The sequence below is a fragment of the Topomyia yanbarensis genome, chromosome 2 (genome assembly GCF_030247195.1).
Source record: "Topomyia yanbarensis strain Yona2022 chromosome 2, ASM3024719v1, whole genome shotgun sequence".
Taxonomy (NCBI): domain Eukaryota; kingdom Metazoa; phylum Arthropoda; class Insecta; order Diptera; family Culicidae; genus Topomyia; species Topomyia yanbarensis.
In genome coordinates this window covers 93412947-93436087 of record NC_080671.1, presented here as the reverse complement: position 1 = coordinate 93436087, position 23141 = coordinate 93412947, and the positions used below count along the sequence as shown (strand labels likewise).

The 23141-nt window shown below is 35.5% G+C and overlaps 1 protein-coding gene across 3 annotated transcripts in view; it reads right to left on the bottom strand.

Moving 5' to 3' along the window:
- Window positions 1-23141, bottom strand: part of LOC131678837 (mitogen-activated protein kinase 1) — a 301065-nt gene that overhangs the window by 39176 nt on the left and 238748 nt on the right. For all 3 annotated transcript variants that reach the window (XM_058959234.1, XM_058959233.1, XM_058959235.1), the window contains exons 4-5: window positions 9841-9951; window positions 175-309 (exon numbers count right to left, since the gene is read on the bottom strand). In XM_058959234.1, the coding sequence (XP_058815217.1) occupies window positions 175-309; window positions 9841-9951 (246 nt within the window). The remainder of the gene's footprint in view (window positions 1-174; window positions 310-9840; window positions 9952-23141) is intronic.

Sequence of the window (23141 nt, the reverse complement as noted above, 5' to 3'; positions counted from 1 at the left end):
TGGCAAAATGTATCTGTTTGTATTATGTGAAAATGTTTAAAGCAAAATAAATCATGTTTAAGTACTAGTAGATTTAACAAAACGCTAATAAAGCTCAGGTAAATGTGATATGGTATGGAAATTGTTACCTAGCTTGGCTACTCCATACCACTCATTAAACCAACTCACACCTACCTTCAAATCACAAGTCGTATTCAGCAGCAGATTACTCGGTTTCAGATCCCGGTGCAGGACGTTCGCCGAATGGATGTACTTGAGACCACGCAGAATTTGGTACAGGAAATAGCAGATATGATCGTTACTTAGTCTCTGCAAGGATACAAATAGAAAGCATAATTAATGGGTTGGCGCAGAGAGATCAAATTAATAACATCATTAACACGGTTAGCGCTACATATCTTCCTACTCGCACCGCGTCCGCATGGTTGGATGGTAAATAGGATACGACTGGAAGGCCGAGTGGTTCGTGTATCTACGTAATATCAAAATCATTATTTTCAATCATCCTTAACGTCGCATCGTAAGAACAGAAATGAAAGTGTGATACGGTAGCAAGAGGCACAATACCATTAGACCATTGGTAGGTCTTTGACACTCATCGGTTTTTTTGAATACAAAGACTAGCGTACTGAGGGAAATTATATAATCGCTTTAATTATTGAAATTCGTCCGTCTAGTACAGCTTTTAAATAAGCTGGAATAATACTTTATCGTTGTGCGTTTGACAAAAGTAAAACAGCTCTAGTTACAGGTACCTTTTCAGTTTACAGCTTGAACACGTTGTCGATAAATGTACAACAGACATTGCCAAAACTCGTGCTCAGCTTTTAAGTCTCTTGGACTCCGAATCAATTATAATTGTAATTCAACGCGGCACAACGGTGACTGGAGACTGATTAACTTTCGAAGCTTCCAGCCGTACAATCTACGCTCTCTCCTGGGAGCCGGCGGTTTCTAGCTTCAAAACGTCAGTTGGTGTGCTGTGCACAAAATAGGCTTTCCTCGTCGAACCGTGTTACATATTCCGAAAAGCATCAGTTCCAATGAAGTAGGGGAAAGTGGGCTGTAATGGACACTGTAGGTAAGAAGGACGATCTGCTCATATGGCAATATTTAATCAAAATGTAATGAAGAAATGTTATGTTCTAGAAGATTTCAAATGCATCTGAATGATACTTCTAAATACGGAAACGGTAATATATTGGAGCAAAACAATGTTTTTTTTTGTCAAAAGCGCGCTATTATACATTTTTGAAAGCAGAAAATAACGATTAATACTTGAAATCTCGGGTAATATTTCTAAGTTGAACAGAGAAAGGTGGATTTCTTAAAAAGAATACAAAGCAGAAAGCCATCAAATTGCCTAGTCTAGGACTAATTCTCAATATAACAACAAAGTTATGTACCGAAAGCTAACAAAATTGGTTAAACGAGATACGCCTAACTATCACTTGTTCTGTGTGTCCATTTTTACTAATGCTACATGTCCATCATTTCAATGTGTCCATTCCATCTATTCTATTCCAATTTTGAAATGACTATTTTGTGGCCCTCTTTCGCAATCACTTTAAATGTTTTTGTGATTTTTTTCTGTATAAGATACTATACAGGAAGAACATAATCTCAAATCGCAGCTTGTATACTATTTGAGTGCAATGCAACAATGGACGAATGTAATTTAATCTTAAGGTGTGTCCGCCTTTACCTACTATCCCCTACGGTTTATTTCCAATTTGAAAAACACCAGCAACAAATTAGCATCTGAACAAAAAGCATCGTGAGTCCGTTTTTAATGTTAGATCTGAATATAGAAAAAAATATGAAAACTCTTCGAAAAAGGGTACAAACTCACATTCGAATAAAAAGAAAATATGATAACTATGCCATCGTTCGAAATATTAGTACGCTAGCAATTAACGCCACTCGCTGGCGAACTGACAGCGTGGATGAATTTAGTGAATAAGTGGCGTTTGAAGGTTAACTGTAAATTTGTTTTAAAACGCTGCTATTTTTTACGATTTTCGAACTTACAGAAATAAATTTACATAACAAGATCACAAACAGTTTCCAACGCTGCCAAAATCTTTGAACACTTTTTTCTTAGTTGGGAAATATACTTCCTTCCACAACACATAAACCAACAATTCTTTCACGTCGCTGTTTGCTGTGTACTTGATGTTGTTTGTAGTTTCAAGTGACATTCGCAAATTATAGTAGATTCAACAAGGCGGCCTTATCTAAATACTAGTTAATCCCAAGGGTGCTCGATATTTGAATACGACCATAAAGCTGACACACGTACGAAGTCCTCATGTTGCCCGATTTGCCCCTGAATGGCACACGCAAAAAAATCCGTTCGTAAATTCATGAAAAAAATCACGATTTCGTGACCTAAACGATTTACAAAAACCGTGACCAAGTTCCTGAAATTATGAGCACAGGTGGGTAAGAAAACCAACCGATACGTACATTCACCGGTACGGTTCTCAAAATCTCAACACGTGTAAACGAGTGATGCACATCGTATTCGTTCACACGGTAAACGAAATAAAAAACCTCAACCGAGTCTCAGTTTCTAAAACCAAACCGAGTCACTCAGCACTGTTTACATGTGTCAACGTGTTTCTACTTGTGTTGATATATTCTTAGTAGCGGTTTCCGTTCGGCATTGGAACGCCGAATCTGTTTTTTTTTTCTATACACGATGCTGCGGTTGAAAGAAGAAGCAGTAAATTTGTATGCAGTACTGCCGAATAGACAACTGAATTGAGTTCAATTAGTTGTTGTGAGTCGCTGGGGGAATATCGAAATGGCTGGTTCTAAGCAGTTGTTAACAGTTCAACAATTGATGTTTGTTTCAATGCTGAAAACCAAGATGGCGTACACCAAACTAAAAACCGCTACCTTGTCTTGGCGAATAATTGCATGAAACCGAGAAATGTAGATATATTTGATTCGAAGTTGTCTAGAGCATATAAATTGATGTTAATGTCAAAATGTTTAAATTGAAATTAAAGAAAAAAATGAAATCAGCAATGTCATTGAAATAACAAAAACAATAAAATCCATTAAATTAATGAAATCAATAACTTCACATTCATTCAAAGAGGCCTGTTGTATTTATATCGCCAATAGTCGTATCAATGAGATCTAATCCACGTCTGGTTGCGCTGGTTAGGCGATTCTCGAATAATCTCGAGCACACACTCGCATTGTGTATACATATAACCTTATTACTGCTACGGCGTATTGATACATACAGGGTGTTTGGTTCATGAGTAAGAATCTCTCGAGGGGTGATTTACTGTCATATTTGGAGCAAAAAATCGTTCTACACATACCATCGAATCCCAACCGTTACAGAGTTATTGAACTTTTTGTGTAAAAAACTTGTTTATCTTAAAACACCTCTAACTCAAAAAGTATACCTCGTATTCTAAATATTTTAGAGCCATTGGAAAGGTGAGAAAATTTTCTATTGAATAATGTCCTCATATCTTTCAGATAATTAGTTTTAATTACCATTTAGTTGTAAAGTAGTTAAAAGTTAGTGTTTTTGATGAGGTTTTTGTTAATTTTCTCAAAATAATGAATTATGATTATAGCAATATCTATTATCCAAAAGTTGGGTTTGAGGACGATTCATAATTTGTTCTTCAACATAATATTCCTATCTATTCTCGTTTCCTTGTAATTTGACTTCTAAACTTTTCCTGTAATTGACTTGCAAGTTCTTAAAAGACTCTAATCTAAAAAATATGCTTTATATCGCTATTATCAGGGCTTCATTGGAAAGCTGAGAAAATTTCCTTTCGAAGTATGTACAGATATCTTTTAGTTAAGTGTATTACATGACTTTTCATTAGTAAAATAACTCAAAATTTGCGCTTTTGGTGATATTTGTAATTATTCTAATTATTAATCAACTAAATTTATCGTCACTATTGTTCATTTGGTGCCCGTTAATGTTCTCTACAACTTGTTATTTGACACTTTAGCCCTATCGCTTTTCATTTCGCTGCAATTTAATAGTTAACACAGGATGGCCTCATCACAAATGCAGTGGGTTCGAAATCGTTGTTTTTGCATATGAAACGAGAAGATAAAAATGATTTTGCTTCGAAACTAAAAGAGATAATTGAATGGAGTCAAAGGAAGAATTGTAGAACTTGCTGAGATGCATTAATTTTATGATAATAATGGCGAAGTTTATTATTTACTATTTTAAGAAAATAACGAAAATGCTGATAATAACACTAACTTTAAACTAATTAACTTATAAAAGAATACTAAATTCACTTAACTGAAAGGTATTAATACATTTTTCTCTGCAAAATTTTCCTGGCTTTCGAATAGAAATAAGAAAAGGTACAATAAGTGCCATACTTTTTCAATAAGATCTAGTATTAGTGAATATGAGATAAAAATATCCAAGTTCAATAACCCAAACACATGAAATCAAGACAAGATAAGTGTATCATGTCAAAGAAGAAATTATACAACTCTTCAAGACTAACAATTTGAATTATTATTAGAATTGTGATCTTTATTATTAGGATTTTCGCAAAATGAACGAAAACTCGATCAAAATTGTTAAAGGTTAAATAAATTACTGTGAAAAGATTACTTAACCTCATTAGCTGAAACATTTGAGGACATTTTTCAGTGGAAAATTTTCTCACCTATCCAATGGATCTAAACGATTTGAAATACAAAGTATATTTTTTGAGTTGGAGCTATTTTAAGACAACTAAGTTTTTAACACAAAAAGTTCAATAACTTAGTAACGGTTGAGATTTCATGGTATGTGTAGAACGATTTTTTTCTCCAAATATGACAGTCAATCATCCCTTGAGAGGTTCTTAACCATGAACCAAACACCCTGTATATCCTTGCACAGAGGCAATTGCATGTATGTGTGTGTTATTCTCATATGGTAAGCAACTCAGAGTGGGTGAAACTCACTGTTAAACGTGGGGGAAACTCACTGTTAAACGATTAGGTCCTTATTTACTGAGTGCTGTAAAACATATTTCTGTTATTGTTCCTGTTACTGTACACCGTTTTGACACATTATGGATGACCTTCAATAATTAATGTGGATATTGGTTCATACTGTAACCATGCTAGTTGTTTTCATCATAAATAGGTTATCATTTTTAATATAATTCCGCCATTTTGAATTTCTAATTTACGACGCAATTCAAGTTTCGTTTCCTAGGAAGTATATGCCTATTTAAATATGCATGCTTTAAAATGCTAAATAATCGTAAAAATAACGCAATATTGGGATGCAAATTGGCGACGAATAACAATTTTTAATCTCTAGACAACTTTTTGATATCAAAAATACCCTTGTTTCATGATTTTTTACCATTAAAAGGTTATTGAATGCCAGTAGTATAGCTCGCCATATCAGATTTCAAATGACGGCAGGCATTAATTTGCGATCTTTTGACATATTTCTTATATTAAAAATGTCCATGCCGCGTAATTCTAGATGACAGAATATCTTGAATATACCGTCATCTTAAATTTTGATCCGCTATCATAGATATAAAAATAGCGGAGATTATTAAATTTCCTTTTACTTTCGATTTTTGGGCAGTTTCTCATACCAAACATACCCATATTGCAAACTTCCTGATGATAAATCATTATGAAAATGTCGCAATATTGAGTTAAGGAACGCCATACCTTATATTATACCCAAAATAAATTTGTTTAGAATTCTTAATAAAAATACTAGCAGCACTAGCATAGCCGATAAACATCAACCCGAATACACAACCGCAACACAACCGAAGTTTGGTTTCGTTATTTTCGTGTTTCCCTCCCATACTCGTGCACCGGTAAACGAAAATCAAAACCAAACCGCGGTGCTGTGCAAACGAAACTCGGTTTTCGTGTTTCGTTGAAACACAACCAGGGGTAAGACCGCACACAATGTAAAGGAAATACAAACACGTGTGGAGATTAGGTTTACCGTACCGGTATTCAACCGGTATTTTCCCACCTCTGATTATGAGTAATAAACCTCGCATTCATGAATTTTTTTATGTTTCCAAACAACTAATTCGCGCCGAATATTAACATAGCGTTACATTCGAATGTTTGGTAGGGTTATTTCTTGTTATGATTCTTGTTCATGATTTGGGAATACACAGCCGACAGTTAATTATTGCAGGAGCTTATTCGCGATTTTTGTAATCTTTGTCACGTTACCGTGATATTTTATTCATCAGCTTACTATCGGATTTTTCTGCCAGAGTAACGTGATTTTTGTTCATGATTGCAGGATCTTAGTCGAGATTTTCGTAATTTCTATTAACATTATCGTGCTATTTTAGTCATGAATACAGTGATTCATGTTCATGATTTCAAAATCTTAGTCACGATTTTTGATATTTTTGTCACGAGTAGTGTGGCTTATGTTCTTGATTTTAGGATCTTAGTAACGATTTTCGTAATTTATTTGCACCTGATGTTGATATTTTATTCTAGAGCTTACGTTTGAATTTGACACGTGGAGTGACATCTCTTCGACTTATCGTGATCTGTTATACTTTGGTTATTATCGTTTTTTTACTCGGAGTAACGTGACACTATAAACAGAAAAATAAAAGTGTGACTGATTCGCGGTATTTTATTCTGTGAAATATGTCACAAGCTCGAGTTGTGGCTCTATAACCTTAACCTGTAACTATGAACCTTGTCAAATGAATAACGATTTTCTAGCTCCTAATAGCTTTCTTATAACTACTTGCTCGTGCCTCTTAGTTGTCGCTAGCAGCTGAACATATATGACATTCGATAGAATAGTGCATGACACAAAAAAGATTCTAGGAATAAGACTCCACATTTTGTGAAATAGTTCACATAAAACATAGACATGATATTAAAAATGATTAGGGATAACTTCTAAATATCACAAGCACGCAAGATAGATCCTAAGTCGTATACTAGGAATCATGAACTAAATTATGACTCCGTGAATATTTCATTATTTTGTGAACTATTTCACGAGCAAGAATCGTAAGTCGCGACTAATATACTAGGAACCATAAACCAGTTTACGAATACATGAAAAATAATTAGTCCAGGTGTTTGCGTTTCGACTTCGTCTCTTCAGCTAAGCAAGCGAATGCAAGCAAAATGCTATATTACTCCATAAGGATAAAATTGGCTTAAAACCGTCTTTATGCATCAAGTCAAGTGCCTTGGTTCTGAAGAGACGAAGTCGAAACGCAAACACCTGGACTAATTACACTAGTTTAGAGCATTTCTGAACTAAATAAGCTAGTGGTCATTTTCAATGTAAAATCGTGTGCTGAATCCGAAAATGAGGACCAAAAAATTTACAGTAGAACAGTTTTCGAGTTACAGTGAAAAAATTAATTTTACCTTTAAAATTAAAAGTACGTTCAGTAAAATCCAAATATCTTCGGTTGTAGTGCATCGATATGAAATATTATTATGTTGAATTAAAGGTAATTGAATGCACTTTCGATCGTTAGAACATTTTGTTTTAAAGCGACTACGGATTTTGACGTCATTTACGAATCTATTGAACTTTTTCTTAATTTTTCGTCATTTTTTAAAGAAAAAAGAGCGTGTGATCAATATTTTCGGCAAGATAAAGCAATCTCAAAAATTATATTTTTAATTTTGACGGTAAAATTCATTTTTTCACTGTAACTCGAAAACTGTTCTACTGTAAATTTTTTGGTCCTCATTTTCGGATTCAGCACGCAATTTTACATTAGAAATGGTGTTCGAATATTGAAGTTCAGATTTTTATTTTTATTTTGTAAACTAGTGTTATAGTTAGGTTTTGTGCCCTTCATGCATAAAGACATAATTATAAACATGATTTTTGTTCATGGTCCCGTTTTCGTAATGAGGAAGATTCGCCCGAAAATATTGAAAATCGTGACCGACCATCTTAGATTCCTATGAAACTTTACACGTTTCACCAGCATGGAAGACTAAGCATTTTTCACAATCAGTAAGATTATTTTGACTCAAGAGCAATTTTTTGTTCGATTACTGTATTTTATACAACAAAACTTTTTGAGAATGAGTTACAGGAAATGAACATTTCTGTACGACAAAAATATACACTGAAAAAGTGGTGTTATTTTTCACAAAAACAACCCATTTTTTTCTAATTTTTTACATTTTGTGAACAAAAACCTAATGGGAAAAGAAACATTTTGAATGTGAGTCATTTGAGAAACTCATCGGTAAAAAAGTTTTTCTAAAAATAACTTAGTTCTACGCGTTTTTAAATTTCATACTAATAAACATACAAAACTGTAATTGCAGAATTTAATTCTAAGTATCGTTTTAAATCAAAATACATTTGTCAAAAATCTTCCAAAATGCGATAGTTTTCGAGATATTTGAAATTTTGTTCCAACAAAAACAGTTAATTCGTGTTATTATGCCCTTTTTAAAAGTTATTCGCGTTACCCCATCGTAAAATGTCAAAAATCTAATGTTTATCGTTTAAAGGCGTAAATGAAACTTTTTCAGTGTATTTGGATCATGCAGATGCTTTCAATAAAAAGTTTTCCTAACAAAAAATATTGACATATTTTTATAATTCATATTATTTGCAGTCAAAAATACGATTTTCTTTTTGAACTGTTTGGGCGAACGGGTTGAATTTACGTTTCTATTGAAATAAAAATTAAAAGCCAGACTAAGCTTCATAAGCCTTCGAGGAATGCGGTTCTGCTTCAAGGAGATTATCAATAAAAACAAAGTTATAAACATAATTAAATGACAAAACACTCTCCCTCTCTCTAGATAATTTTATCATTTATTCTCTGACGTAGACGTTGAAATAGTGCTAACTGAGTTGTTTAAAACGGGAACTATATTGGAATGTTTTTATTGTCAACCTTGTATTGATCCACTGCAAAAAATGTCATAAAACTGTCCAAAACAGACAGTAGCATCCACAATAGGTTAAATAAAGATACGAGCGAAAAAATTTGAAAAGTGCTGCCAGCACTATCTGCATACAAACAACCAGTGAAACGAAAGCATACCCGAACAATAGAACTATGGAGGCGGCGGTACATAATTTAGCTTCGGTTGGAAAAGTTTTTCAAGCTTTTCTCAGTTGCCTGCAGGTTAATTTTGCAATCTACCAGTGGTTAGGAAGCAGTTTGGATAAATGCACTGAACGAAAAATGATTGAAAATACGTTATTTTAGTTGAGAGGTGCTTTTCTAGAACCTGAAAAAATATGAATATTAACCCTTCTGCCGGACCGGAGACTAGATGTAGACAAGAGCAAGGATTTATGTTTATTTGAGTTATTGTTTGAAAAACTCAAAAGCATCCAGTTTGCCATTTCAATCCGAGACACAGCTCGGTGTGGAAATTTGCTACGGGTACCATCCGAAGGGACGCTATTTGAAAGGTACCGACCGTCTCGGTTGAGCTAATGTTTTTATTCTGCCTTCCAATGTTTCCACCCCTCAGGAAGAAAGTATGAATTATTCAGCATTTTGTGTTCATTGTACGACGAGAATGGTGGAAGTTGTTTAACTTTGAAGAGCCATATGAGCTTTTCCGAAGTTCCGTTTTTTTTCTATGCACAGCATAGTACACTAAATGGGGACGACGACGCATGCATTGGTTTACCTGCTATTTAGTATGCTTCGAGGATTAAATGGAAAAGTCTTCAACAGGTAACGGAATTCGCCGAAGAAAAAGCCATGCTGGTTACATAAGCTGTTTCACACCCGTTGCTGGAGTGCAGGGGAAAATGGATAACAAATACCATGAAGAACTATTAAAAAAGTATCTCAGCTCAATACGTACCTGTGTTTTCAGTAGTTTGTATAGATCAGTCTCCATTAAGCATTGAACAATATATACATCTTTCATCTGCTCTATACTAGGCACCCGTAGGATATCTCTTATGTCTATGATCTGTAAAGAGAAGCAAAATCAAAAATATTGTGAATCAACAATGTGAAACTGCAGGAAGAAAAGTTCTAGCAAGACAAAGAAATGCTTCGCAATTAAAAGTTAGGATGATACCATTTCCTGAGAAAAGCAGCATTCAACTAAAGTCAAATTTCCGACAAACATAGAGCCAATTTCCTTATCCAACAAACCATACAACTCGGGAATAATTCATCATACTAATTGACAGTGACATAGTGTGTTGTGTTCTGTATTTGGACCAACAATTTAATGCTTGTACCGGATATTGGATTTAGTAGCTGGTTCTTTTGATTAGGTTCATCACAATGAAATCATCGGTTCGGACTTGTTGAAAGATTTGATGCTACATGGATTTGAATCATCTGGTAGGGAAAGTGGGCATAAGACGAATATCACCTGGGTTTTAGTTTTCAAAAGTGTGCTTTTTAAATCGATTCGGTTAAAACGCTTTTATTCTAATTAACACACCAATTTTCAAAAAAATACCAAGAGCCCAAAACATTTTATTCGTAATAATTTTTGGAACAACCCAAAAGAATAGAAGTTTTTTTTATTTAATTCAGCGTTCCAAAATTAACATCTTATGGGAACCGTTGAGTTTTACGTTTAGATCATAATTTCTTTTAAACTGGCCCACAGTGCGGTAATCATTTGTGTCTCTGTTTTGTGGAGCTAGCGTTAATCTGGCGATAGTTTAGTCCTGTCACTAAGTTAGTGTCGGATTCTGATGAAACGAAGTCGAAACACCAATTCCGTAACTGATTTAGTTTAGGGTTTTGTGCCTATCATGCGAAAATTTGGTTTTACCCAATTTTATCCTTAGTAGATCACAATCCTCAACATGTCGAAAAAGAAAGGAAGAGGGGGCCGGTATGAGAAATTTCAAGACACAAATTAAACCGGACTGCAATTTGAAGCAAAATCTAAAGGTAAATAAATGCTTAAGGAAACTTTATGATATTTTGTATAGCTGTGGACTATTCTTGACAATTATCTGGACAAGAATAGTATAAGGGAACATGGGGAGACTTGACCAGGTTTTCATAATGCATAAATTTCAAAAAAAATCCTTCAATCCCTCAATTGTGCGTGTTCATGATTTTTTGCAGAATTTTTAATTTGATTTTTCAAAAGTTATAAAAGTTTTTCGTTGATCGTTGATCCCACTGCGGGGAGACTTGACCAAGATAATTTTGAAAAATCAGATGCAAAAAATTATTGCATAAACAATACTGTAATTATTTTTTCCCATATTATCGAGATCCTTAGGTAGAAGTAAAAATATAGAAGAGTTGCATTTCATAAGTTTCGATTTGTTAAATGCATTTCTTTTTAATGATTAACTGTACTGCTAACATTGCATGTTCACACGTCAAGAAATCAGTCATATTATTGCTAACTTTGTTGACTAATACTAAAATATATGGAGTGATGTTTGAGGTGGGATTTTTTTGTGGCGTGATTAACATTATCGGTAAATACCAAAGTATGATAAATATCAGGAATTTTGTATCTTTCTTCAGCTTATTGCCACTTGGTCAAGACTCCCCATAAAAGTTTGGTCAAGTCTCCCCAACATTAGCTATTGCGTTCAATGTCGTGCAAATTTTAGTAACAACTATTCCAATGTTCCGATTTATGTAAAATCATTTCACTGCTTCATAAGGAATAAGATGATATATGAGTACTTTAATAGTAATTAGTAGTCGAGTAGATATGTCCATACAAAGTTTGATAAAAATTTATTTTTTAATTTAAATTTAGTAAGTCTTAGACATTTAAAATTACCTTAAGGGATTCAAACAAGTATAAAAATATTTTTGAAAAAAATTTAAGAACTGAATAGAAGACGCCATAGTCAAAAATAGAATCGTGCGCTTGGTCAAGTCTCCCCACCTGGACTGAAAAGAAACCAAATACCGAGAAATTTATCCTTCAGGAGATATTGCTGCCTTTTCGGAAACAGTACGAAGTTGATTGCTCACTATTCAAATTCGACCAAACATTGGTATAGATACAATGGTGTCACTGTTATGTTCTTTTTGCCTTTCTTATATAGAAAGGTTATGCAATCGGTTGGAATTTCGACCGCAGGGCCAAATCTCTTATATCATTCGACTCAGTTCGTCGAGATAGGAAAAATGATGTATTTGTGTGTATGTATGTATGTATGTATGTATGTATGTATGTATGTATGTATGTATGTATGTATGTATGTATGTATGTGTGTATGTATGTATGTATGTATGTGTCAAGCAATCTCACCAATTTTTCTCAGAGATGGCTGGACCGATTTGTACAACCTTCCCATATCGCTATTGATTTTTTTATTGATCGGACTTCTGGTTCCTGAGTTACGGGTTGAAGAGTTCGATCACACGGCAAATTCCCATATGAACTGGTACCACCATGATGTCCAAATGAGGCAATACATATTAAAATGTGCACAACATTACTTGGATTTGCGTGTCTAGATCTTTAATGACCCATCGAAGTCACCTTGCCCACGTTGGGCACTTATGACGGTTCTTGATGCCCCCGGATAACTTGCTAACTCCTTTAGTTAATATCATATCTATTTCTCAGCAAATTATTTACCGATTTTTACAAACTTGGTCTCAAATGAAAGGTCCAACGTTCCCATCAGCTGCTATTTCATTTCTAATTGATCCTACTTCCGATTCCGAAATTGATGAAATCCCGATTTCAACGTATACTGCCATGAATGTAAAAAGGTGAAAATTTTTCGAAAATGAGACCACAACTGCTTGGATTTGTAGTTCTAGGTCACTAATAGTCATTCAAAATCTCTGTGGTCACATTGGCCACCATCGACGGTTCTGAAAGCCAAATTCAGAATGACAGTTGTATCGATTTCTCAGTAATGACTGGACCGATTTGACCAAACTCAGTCTTAAATGAACGGTGTTGCGTTCCCAAAAACTGTTTTTAAAGGCCATTTTGATCTGACTTCCGGCTGCGGAGTTACGGATTGTAGAGTGTGGTCACATAGAAAACTCCTATTCAAACCGATACCGCGATGAAAAAAGGGTTTTTCTCCTAAAATGGGAGCCATACATTTTGCATTTGTAGTTCTAGGTTACTGACGCCCCATCGAAGTCGTGTTGACCACATTGACCATCATAGACGTGCCCGGGAAAACAGACAATCTTTCAAAATTAAGGGGGGCGTCTGGTGTTGTGGGTAAAGAAACGACTTCTTTTTTATTCGCTTAATTGTTAGTATTGAACCTCTAGAATAGTCTTCCGCAATCTCTGTGGCCGCGCTGAACTTTTGTTTCAAACAACCATACGTTCCTCGCGCGTATTGGCTGTAAAACATGCAGATTTTAATGTATCGGCAATATTAATAGCGTTTTTCTCGAAACCGCATTTTACAAATTGTCGGACTCGATTAGTCAAAAACTATTCAACTTGATTGATTTGATTTTTTAACAAATGCTAAATATGTGTAGCCAACCGATGAACCACGGAAAACTGAATAAAAAAAATTCTCCCCATTATTGTGAGCGAATTCTACACTACACTATAAATTTTTTCGGTTTTTTGAAGCCATTTTCCGAAGTTTTTTTTTTTTTTGGTTCATCGAGTAACTACAAGTCTAAGCTTTAAAAATTTTACTAAATTTCCTAGATCAGACAATTGTATCAAAAGTTATCATGTCCGCCGTGGCGCTCCTCGACGTGGAAATGGTTAGACTCTTGGCACGCTCGCATCTGAACTGACTGAAAAATCCTTTTTTCGTACATACTGAATGTATAAATAAATCCTTACATTACACAAGAGGTACATTGTTACCCTACTTTCGAAATCGTAAAACAAAATTACTTTCGGGTTGTCTAGTCTAGACTAGTCTACACCTACACAGCCAATACATGTAGAGGTCCTGGAAAATTTCAGACGTTCGCCTACATTTTTTCTTGTCAATATTAATGTTTGTGGCACATGTAGTATGTGATACATTCATTAAAACGGCCAGGCCAACTGTGCAGTGTACAAAATGAAGAAGATTCAAAATTATACGGTAATCAAATTATTTATTTAATCAGCGAATTATTTTGAACCTTGAATAAGGAAGAAACGTGGACAACCGTACCGACCATTTCAATTTGATGGGAGTTTGAAAAATCGTTGAATGTGACTTGGCTAAGAGGGCTAATGTATTTAGCCCTGACCTGCCTAAACAAAATTACTTTTGGTTTGACTACTTTGCAGACGCCCCCCTTAATAAACTCACATTAGATTCTCGGAGATGGTTGGGCAGATTTTCATAAAATTAATCTCAAATGATTATCTACATTATGTACATTATCTCGACAGACTGCTATGAAATTTCGTACGCATCGGTTAAATGGTTCCGGAAATATAGAATGAATCGTCCGGTCATATAAGAAATCCCCATAAAGGATAAAGTGCCTATTTTCACCATGCTAAGCAGGGTGCCTCACTAATTCATTTATTTCTCGGCCTACAATCAATGGAATGCGTAAAAATTGGCATCAATAGCTTTGCTTCGTTGTTAACCAATATAATAACACAAATGCGCTGAAAAGCGCAACGAAAACTCGAATCGAGTGCCCCTATTGTTGCGCTACCATTTGACTCAATGCGTTGAACAAAGATGGCAGACACTACTCTAACCAACGGCTTCTAATGGGTAGGGTGATAATAGAAACATGGCGAAAATGGGACCATCACCTTAAGCCGGGACTAAAATTTCCGAAACATAAAATTGCAGAAATCGAATTCTGAAAAAAAAAATTTTCTCGGGAATGGCTGAAACGCTTAGCACAGTTTCAAATGAAAGTTATTCCCGAGCTATGATAAATGACAAAGGCACAATTGCACCGCTTGGAGGATTAAAACAGGTTTTTTATTATTAGTTTATTTGACATGGATATAGCTCGACTGACTCTTTTATGATTTTATAATGCGTGGAATCGTTTTTAGAATTGGAACTCGAGCTGTAAAGCTTGGTTTTCGGAAGGGCTCTCTGTTAGAATCACTCACCACAATTGCAGACGAGACGGGAAATGTCACCCACTAAACACTGTATAAGACCAATGACAGCGGGTGGTGATTCTGATATTGAGTGTACGGTTCAGATGCAGGGCGATGTAGATTTCATGATCGCGTAGGAACGAGCATTTATCATTTCTTTTTTTTTGCTTTTTTAAATGTATCGACTTACTTCTGACTTTATTGGACTCGTACGGGTCTCTAGTTTTGATTTGTTTATTAAAATTGCCGCAAATGTCTACCTGCCCGGAGTTATTCGGTCTGGTCAGATCGGGTAAAAATGACACCAACTTCCTTTTACAACAAAGTATATACAATTAAACGTTATCAATTTGGTAACAATTAATGATATTCGTGTAGCCCTGATTATAGACATTATATATCATCAAAATTTGACCAAACAATGCATAATTAGGCGAGCTCCTGAAGAGAGTTCCTGCTGGAACCGGTTCGAAGGTGACCAAATATTTAACTGCTGAAGTCAGACTCCTAAAAGGCATTTAAGAATGATTTTGGGACCACCATCCTGGGCCAGTTCCAGATATTCCCGGGGAACCCTAGTACTAGCCAGATACTAAACTATACAAACACCTGCCGTCCTGGAAACAGTTTCGGTTATCCCCGGGGGAACTCTGGTACTGGCCAGATACAAAACCATACCATTACTGCCAATATAAACTTCATGATTTTCAAAGACAAACCCAGAAATAGTATTGTCATGTTGTTTGCAAGATCATGGGCACATTTTCGTGTGCGTGGATGATCGCGAAGGATTGGAGCGTTTGTATGTTAACGTGTTCGATCGCGTGGGCGTTTGTATGTCATGTAAGCTGGTGCGTATGGAACTTCGCACATTTCAATTCGATTATACAACCGTGTGGTCATTTGCATATTCAGCTGGGTTTCTGAACGTTCGAGCGGATCGCGTGTCTGATGTTTAATTTTGAGTGTATGGTTCAGATACTATAAAAGTGTGAGTTTCTCCATACCACATATCTCCCGGCTATGTCCCCATGAATCTCGTTGTGTAATGTATAGGATTAATTATTTTTATTTTGAGAATGGGCCAACTGAAAGCATTGACCTAGGCTGCTAGGACGGAGAGTAGGAGCTTCCGTACATGACCCATTCGCACGTTTGTCTAATCGCATTGAGACCGCGCTTATAAATAAATAGAGGTGTTTTTTGAATGCGAGGTCGCAGCTGTAAGTTTGGGGTGATGACCGCAGCTGCATGGTCGCGTTTGTGATCACGGTTGGATTATCGCGCAACGCTCGAGCATTTGTATGTTAGCGAATTTGATCGTGTGAGGAATGTGTGTGTGTGTGACGACTTCACGTTTTTTGTATAACCAGGTCTAAATATTAGCGTGAACTTTTTAATGTCCGCGCGGACTACGACTTTAAATGTACGTTTCAGATCTATAAGGGAGTGAGTTAACCAATATCAGTAGAGCATCCGGTCATGGCGCTCGGGACTTCTAGTGTATATGGTCAAGGCTCCGAAAATGGCAACCACAGGCGAAATTATTTTTTATCAAATTTTGCGTCAAACTGTTTGTTTTCCGTATGTATATAACCTCTAATATTAAAAAATATGATTGGTGATCCCAGAAAAAAAATTCATGTGTGTCATTTATGAAAGTTTGTTGATGCTACTTGCATGACCTGAAAATGACTAAAAGACCGTAAGGAGATAAAAAGGTAAACAAAATCCATATTTTCAACTTTTTGCTTGTAACCACATTTTTCTATCGCAGTTTAATTAAAATTTGATGATATTGCTTAATAAATTTTGATGAATATGGATTATTGCTTATTTTCAGTTGTGAAGTAATGGAAACCAAATAACTTGTAACGTGACGGATCAAAAATTCAAAAAAGTTTTGCGGACCACACCAGCAACATGCATACAATGTCTAACCTGCATTTTTTCTTACTACTTTGAGTCCACTTTTTAAAAGTGTATTGTGAAAACTTTAAAGTTTTATTATTTTTTAAGAAAACTTAGTTAAACACAAATACCAAACACAAAAAACATAACACATTTAAAATTTAATTGCAAATAAAAAAACTTTTAAATATAATTACATCGTAGAGAAAATAACAATAAAAAGTTTTAACGTATTTCAATCATTCTTTTAATTTTGAATTTTTATTTAATTTTTTTTTCTTTAAATAATTTAGTTAAAGAATGTATTTCAAAATGGGTTTTCAATTCAAAATGCTCACGAAAAATTATCCTTCAAAATGCAAATGTTTTCAAGTTATTTTGGATTTTCTTTCGACATAATATGTTACTTCGTGAAATTACGACCTTTTCAAAAGTTTTTCACGTTTGTATATCAAAACCAATATGTTTTTCAAAATAAACATGAAATTTCCCGTTAATACTCAGTTCCTAGATTAAGGATGATTTGTGTACGATTGTCTTGATATCCTTGCTTCAATGAAAAGGCAGAACTGTAACGTGACAGATTCTGGTTGTAACGTAACAGATCATTGAGAATACTCCATAAAATCGAAAACAAAGTTTTTCTTCAGGGAAATTATATTTCAAACTCTTCCTTGTTTTCTAAGCTTTAACTTAAAACTGTTTTCTTTCAAATTTGGGGGCCAACGGAACAGACTTTTTCTATTTAGCCGGGCAACCTCCAAACTAACTGCGAAAATTGTGTAACGTGACAGACGTATCAAAATGACAATAAAGTGAAAACGGTTCATGATAGAAAAAAACTTTCTGTAGAAAAAATGTGCGGCTTAGTGACCTTAATAATGTGCAGTTGTGATAGAATATGTTTTTATTATTTTTGCTGACTTATCTTATGAAATATGCGTAAAAATGTAACGTGACAGACAGAAGCCTTGACCATATGAGTTTGTTTTTTAAGGTGATGACTGAAAGCATGGATCACTCTTTTTAGTGTGCGGCTCCGAACCGTTCAGTTCGTTGAAGTGAACCGATTCTTCTGAACGGCTCATCAATTCATTTAACTTTGAAAAAGCTTGTGTTGATATCAAGCAGAACTAAACCATGCATCGGTTCATTTTCCTCTTGCTCTTTCTGAACCGATGCCCCGATCACATCACATTTCTTCATTGAGTATTTTCTGTCCGCTCTTCCACGAACCGAAGATCCGGAAAATGTTCAATAAACACATAGCTCTGTAAGGGACAGCCAACAGGTTTATTCGATAATGTCGTTTTTTCATATCGTAAGCGGCAGAATGGTAGATAGAACGAAATGCTGAAAAGGGAAGAGAACAAGTCCATCTGGAAGGACTCGGAGCACATTTCCAAAAGCATATAGCTAAAGATGCAACTGCTGAAACCTCGAATGCGAAATGTTTTATGTATGTGAGATCGCGGACGTAGGTTTTCACGAATGGCAGCGAATGCATATTCGCATGCGTCACCAGATTTGTGTTATCGCCAAAGGCACAAACGTTTCTATGTTTACGTTTTAGATCGCGTGGGCGTGTTTATGTCGCGTATGCTAGCGTGTGATTTTGTTTATATAACCGTGTAACCACTTGCATCTTCGCGTGAGCTTTCGAATATTTGCGTGGACATTTTGATATTAAATTTTGACTAAATGAATAAATTAGGCTCCTTCATCTCAATGGAGCCTCCTACTATAAATTATTAAAACTTGTTATCTAGTGTATACGAGTTCCGTATTCTAGGCGTTTTCGGAAGCTTCTGGGCGAGTACAGTTCATGATCGTGGAAGAATGGACACTTGAATGTTGGCGCTTGAGACCGCGGTTATAAATTCGAAATTTGTATTATCGTGAAACTCTCGAGCATTTGTATGTCGCGTACGCTAGCGCTATTGTAATTTCGCCTGTACTGATGCATTTCCATAAAGGGTTGGTCGTGTGCCTATTCCTGAGTGCGTTTGAATAACGCCAAGAAACAAGCAGGAAAATAAAAAGCAATATATTAATTAGACATTCAAGCAGTAAAGGTTAGATGGACGTACGATTCGTATGTTACAATATATTACCGAAATATATCCCAAACATCATACAAATACTATCTTACTACTGTGTTCCGTTATTTCAGTATTTCCATTATAAATACCGAAATAACTGGGTTCAATAAAACTTTCGGAAGATAGTACAAATTGTATCAATCGTATTGAGAGCCTAAAGTGTATTCTACTTTACTTCGGTTATGTTTGTGACACTACACACTCATCTTTTTTCGTTTTTCATGGTAATCGAATACGGTTCAATATTCAATGTAAGAACATCGTAACTATTTTTAAACTCAAAGAGAAAAAGAAACAAATCATTCTACTAAGTATAATGGAACTTATTGATGTTCAAAAACTGACGCAGCTGCCACTGCCGGTAGTTTGAAACGGGACTCCTATATTGGAAGCTAAAATGTATTCTACCTTAAAAAAATAATCAACCAAATTCTATTTTTGCCTGTTGGACCCTGTTGACGCAGTGCGCAAGAATTTTTCTTAACAGTGAAGTATTAGCTGCGTTATCCACCGCAACTTGGAGATCAATTCATCTGCCGTCTCTCGCATTACCGTTCACGTCCATATCCTCATCGTTACTGCTTTCTTGCGTTATACGATCGGATATTCTTGTTTGTTTCCTGTTCTTGCCAACCGCTACTGTATATCCGTCTTCATCGGTGTTTGCTTTTTTAATGGTGGTACAGGTTGTTAGTTTGGAGGTACTGGACGCAATCGTACTGGTGCTGGCAGTTAGATTCGAGGTATAAAACGCACCAGTTATTGGTTGCTCGTTAGATTGTGATTTAGAAAGGTATGTTGAAGGCTGATTACCGTAAACCGGCGTGACATTGATCATTTTTGGAAGTAATCATTACATATTTTTCGACGCAGCACATTTTTTTCAAGTTTAACATTTTTAAACCAAGTACTGATATATGGTGAAGAAGATTGGATGGTTTTACCTGAAATTGTTCGCTTATAACTATTTGTCCAAAAATAATTTCAATTTCAAGTCCGCTTTCGTATTCCGGGGTGACTTTGATAACCTACATTAAATTCTGGATGTCAATATTTTTCATTCAAATGTTTGTTTAGACTAATTCTGAAAAGATATTCAATTATTAAATATCAAAAATAGATGTTAATTGATATTATACAAAGTATTTCATTCTACTGTAAAATTCGAGTGACCAGAATTCGTATAATTCGAGCCTAACTAGAATAAAAGAATCTGAAAGCATTTTAACCTTAAATTAAGTTTTATTTTTTGTGTATCTCGTCAGTAACTAGCACCATCTGGGTGTCGAGTTAGACGATGAATCTAAACTAGTACCCAAATTAGCACTAGTTAGACAGAAAAAAAAATTCCATGCAGTTCACATGACACATGTGAACGTTCAAAGCAACTGGCTTGTCCCGAGTGATGTCATTTTTAACTGCTACACTTATTTTATTTCAGTAGTTTATCAATGTACAAAAAGTTTCATCCATTTTAACGCTTTGGAGTATTGAATATAAAAAATATTGCGAGTTTTAGCTGGAAATAATCTGAAATTATTGCCAACTAGTTTTACGGAAATTTGTTTTTAAAATAAGCGAACTATTTAAAATAAATTTAGCGCACCCCACTTTAAAGAAAAATTGAAACTCACTTAGAATTTATTACTCTTGTTAAAATCTAAGATTTATTTGTTTTATAAAAAATAAACACTATACGAAGCTTCGTAAAATAAGTTGAAGCAAAATTTCGGTTTTTTTGTGGTTTTTTACCCAAAAACCGAACAGCATACTCAAAAAATATAACAAATCAGTATTTTATAAGTTTTACAGCAAAACTCATTTCAAATTTTAAGGATTCGGTAGACTATTCGGGCCAAATAAGGAATCTACGAAAAAAGTTTGGAGTGATCAAAGTCACCCCGATGATCAAACTCACACTGGTTTACGGTATAGGTGTTGAGTATAGTAGTTTGATGTTTCTTAGCGGATTCAGTGCTGTCTGTTTACAGAACTGACACATAGGGTTCCGATCGGGGTATGTGCACAGCATTATTTGATTATAGTTAATGTATTCTCCTCTGTTAACATAAAAAATCAAACAGGAAACGATCGGTTTGGCAAGAGGCATTTTCATCTCACAAACCGATGGGAATGCTAGGGGAAAAGTTCGTAGCACTATCTTTCCTCGCAGATTTCACTTCTCAATATTTCGACATGAATCTTTTAATATGACCTTATTCAGCGCGCGGTGCAAGGTCGTATGGACGTACTTCGATTTAATCATCATCTCTATAGACAGAGATCCTGGTTTAACATTGTCATATTCCACCCAGTACCGTAAAACGGGATATCTTTGATCACCGGGGTAAGTTGGATCAAATGAGACTTTTTCAGTAACATACGATAAGACTTAACAAAAAGCCGTGTGGTGTCCGGCGGGCTGAAATCTTTTTGCACTATTTCAACCAAGAATAGAACCTCTGGGAACTGCTCCCATGTCGTAAGAGGCGACTAACAACATGCTAGGAGTTCCTAGGCCGAGGTTTTGTTCCGTACCGAAGACTTAATCTGGGCGGACCTTAAGGTTTTCCATATTACCCTCTTTCCAGTCTGTATTTAGTGAATCACTGACATATACCTTTTCTGATTCGCCTTTCTTGATTGTGTACCAACGTTTTAAGTTTCTTCTGGCGGTTGTATATTAGCCGTAAATGACGAAATCTAATTCTACACTAAGTAACAGAATATATTAATATACCGGCACTTCCACGCCAAGGTTTAACTTCCAAAGCTTTGGCTTAAAAACCGTTTTTAAAAAATGGAAACTTTCATGCAGGAAATTTATTGAATTGGCCTAAGATGGAGCTGTCGAATTTCACAAAAAGCTTTTTATGTTGCAAGTGATCTGTAGTTGTGTTAAATTAGGTATTTTTCTATTATATTTGGAACCGTCTACCGACAAATCTACATTTACGAATACCTCCAAAAGTGACTTCTTGAGGTCTCATGAAGGCCTGACACTAGCTTTATGATACTTTTGCTTTTCTAAACAGTAATAAAAATCTCAACATTCAAGAACTTCACTTTGTCAGAAAATGTAGGGCCATCGGATGCTAAAACTTCGTAAAATCGCACTCCTGGTCCTTTTTTCAGTGCAGTACTCTACGTCACTCGTTCAAATTTGCACCGCTCTTATGGTAGTCGGTATTTGCTAGTATTACTGTTCTCCCATCCATTCTGGTAGTCAAACGGTGGGATAGCAAAATTCTTACAAGTTTCCTATCTCATGCCTCCACGCGATTCTAAGTCTATTGATGACATTTGGTCCTTAGACCGCAGAATGAGAGGGTGCGAACAGAATGAGAGGGTGCGAACAGATCTAGTCGAGAAAACATTGCCGTAAAAATGAATAGTTGATCGGAAATTAGCCCCAATACGACTAATCTGACTAGTATCTATGAACACGGCTCAATACGTATTGAAAATTCGCCGCGTCTGTTTTTATGAACCTAATTTAAAGCTCCGTTATTGCTAACAAGCCCGTGCATCAGATTAACAATCCTTTATATTTCCCTTCAGTGTTCGGTATTATCGCTCGTATACTTGTATTCCACAAACAATCCGATATGGAAAATAAGAAATACTTTCCTTGATTTATAACATCTCGCGCTATTTTTGCCAGTATAATATGCTGTCACTTGGTAGTTTTCAAGCCAATAAATATATCGTAGAGAAGAAGTAGCGAGTTCTGTCCAAATACTGTTGCAATAAATAGTGATCCGGCCCATTACGCAGATAAGATTAGCTTTTCCAGGCAATACTCCCACGATCGGCTGTGTGGAGTTCAAATTGTTTTTGTTTAGGGAACATAGTATACTCTCGGTAGCCGGCTGCCCAGAGTTTAAAAATAACCAAAAACTAAACAAGATCATCTCTTTTTCGAGTGATCGTGCACTCGAAGACTAACTAAACAACTACCTAATAAAATATGCTTTACAGGTCGCATCGTTTGCTTGGAGCGAATCCTAGACCTGATACCCTTCCAAACCACCAACTCCGCGACACCTATGGAAGAGTCTGATGAATCGTCGTCCTTCCGTTAAGTAGGTGGAGCATCAACACTTCCTGTCTACCTTATCCTTTATCCTTCCCCGTG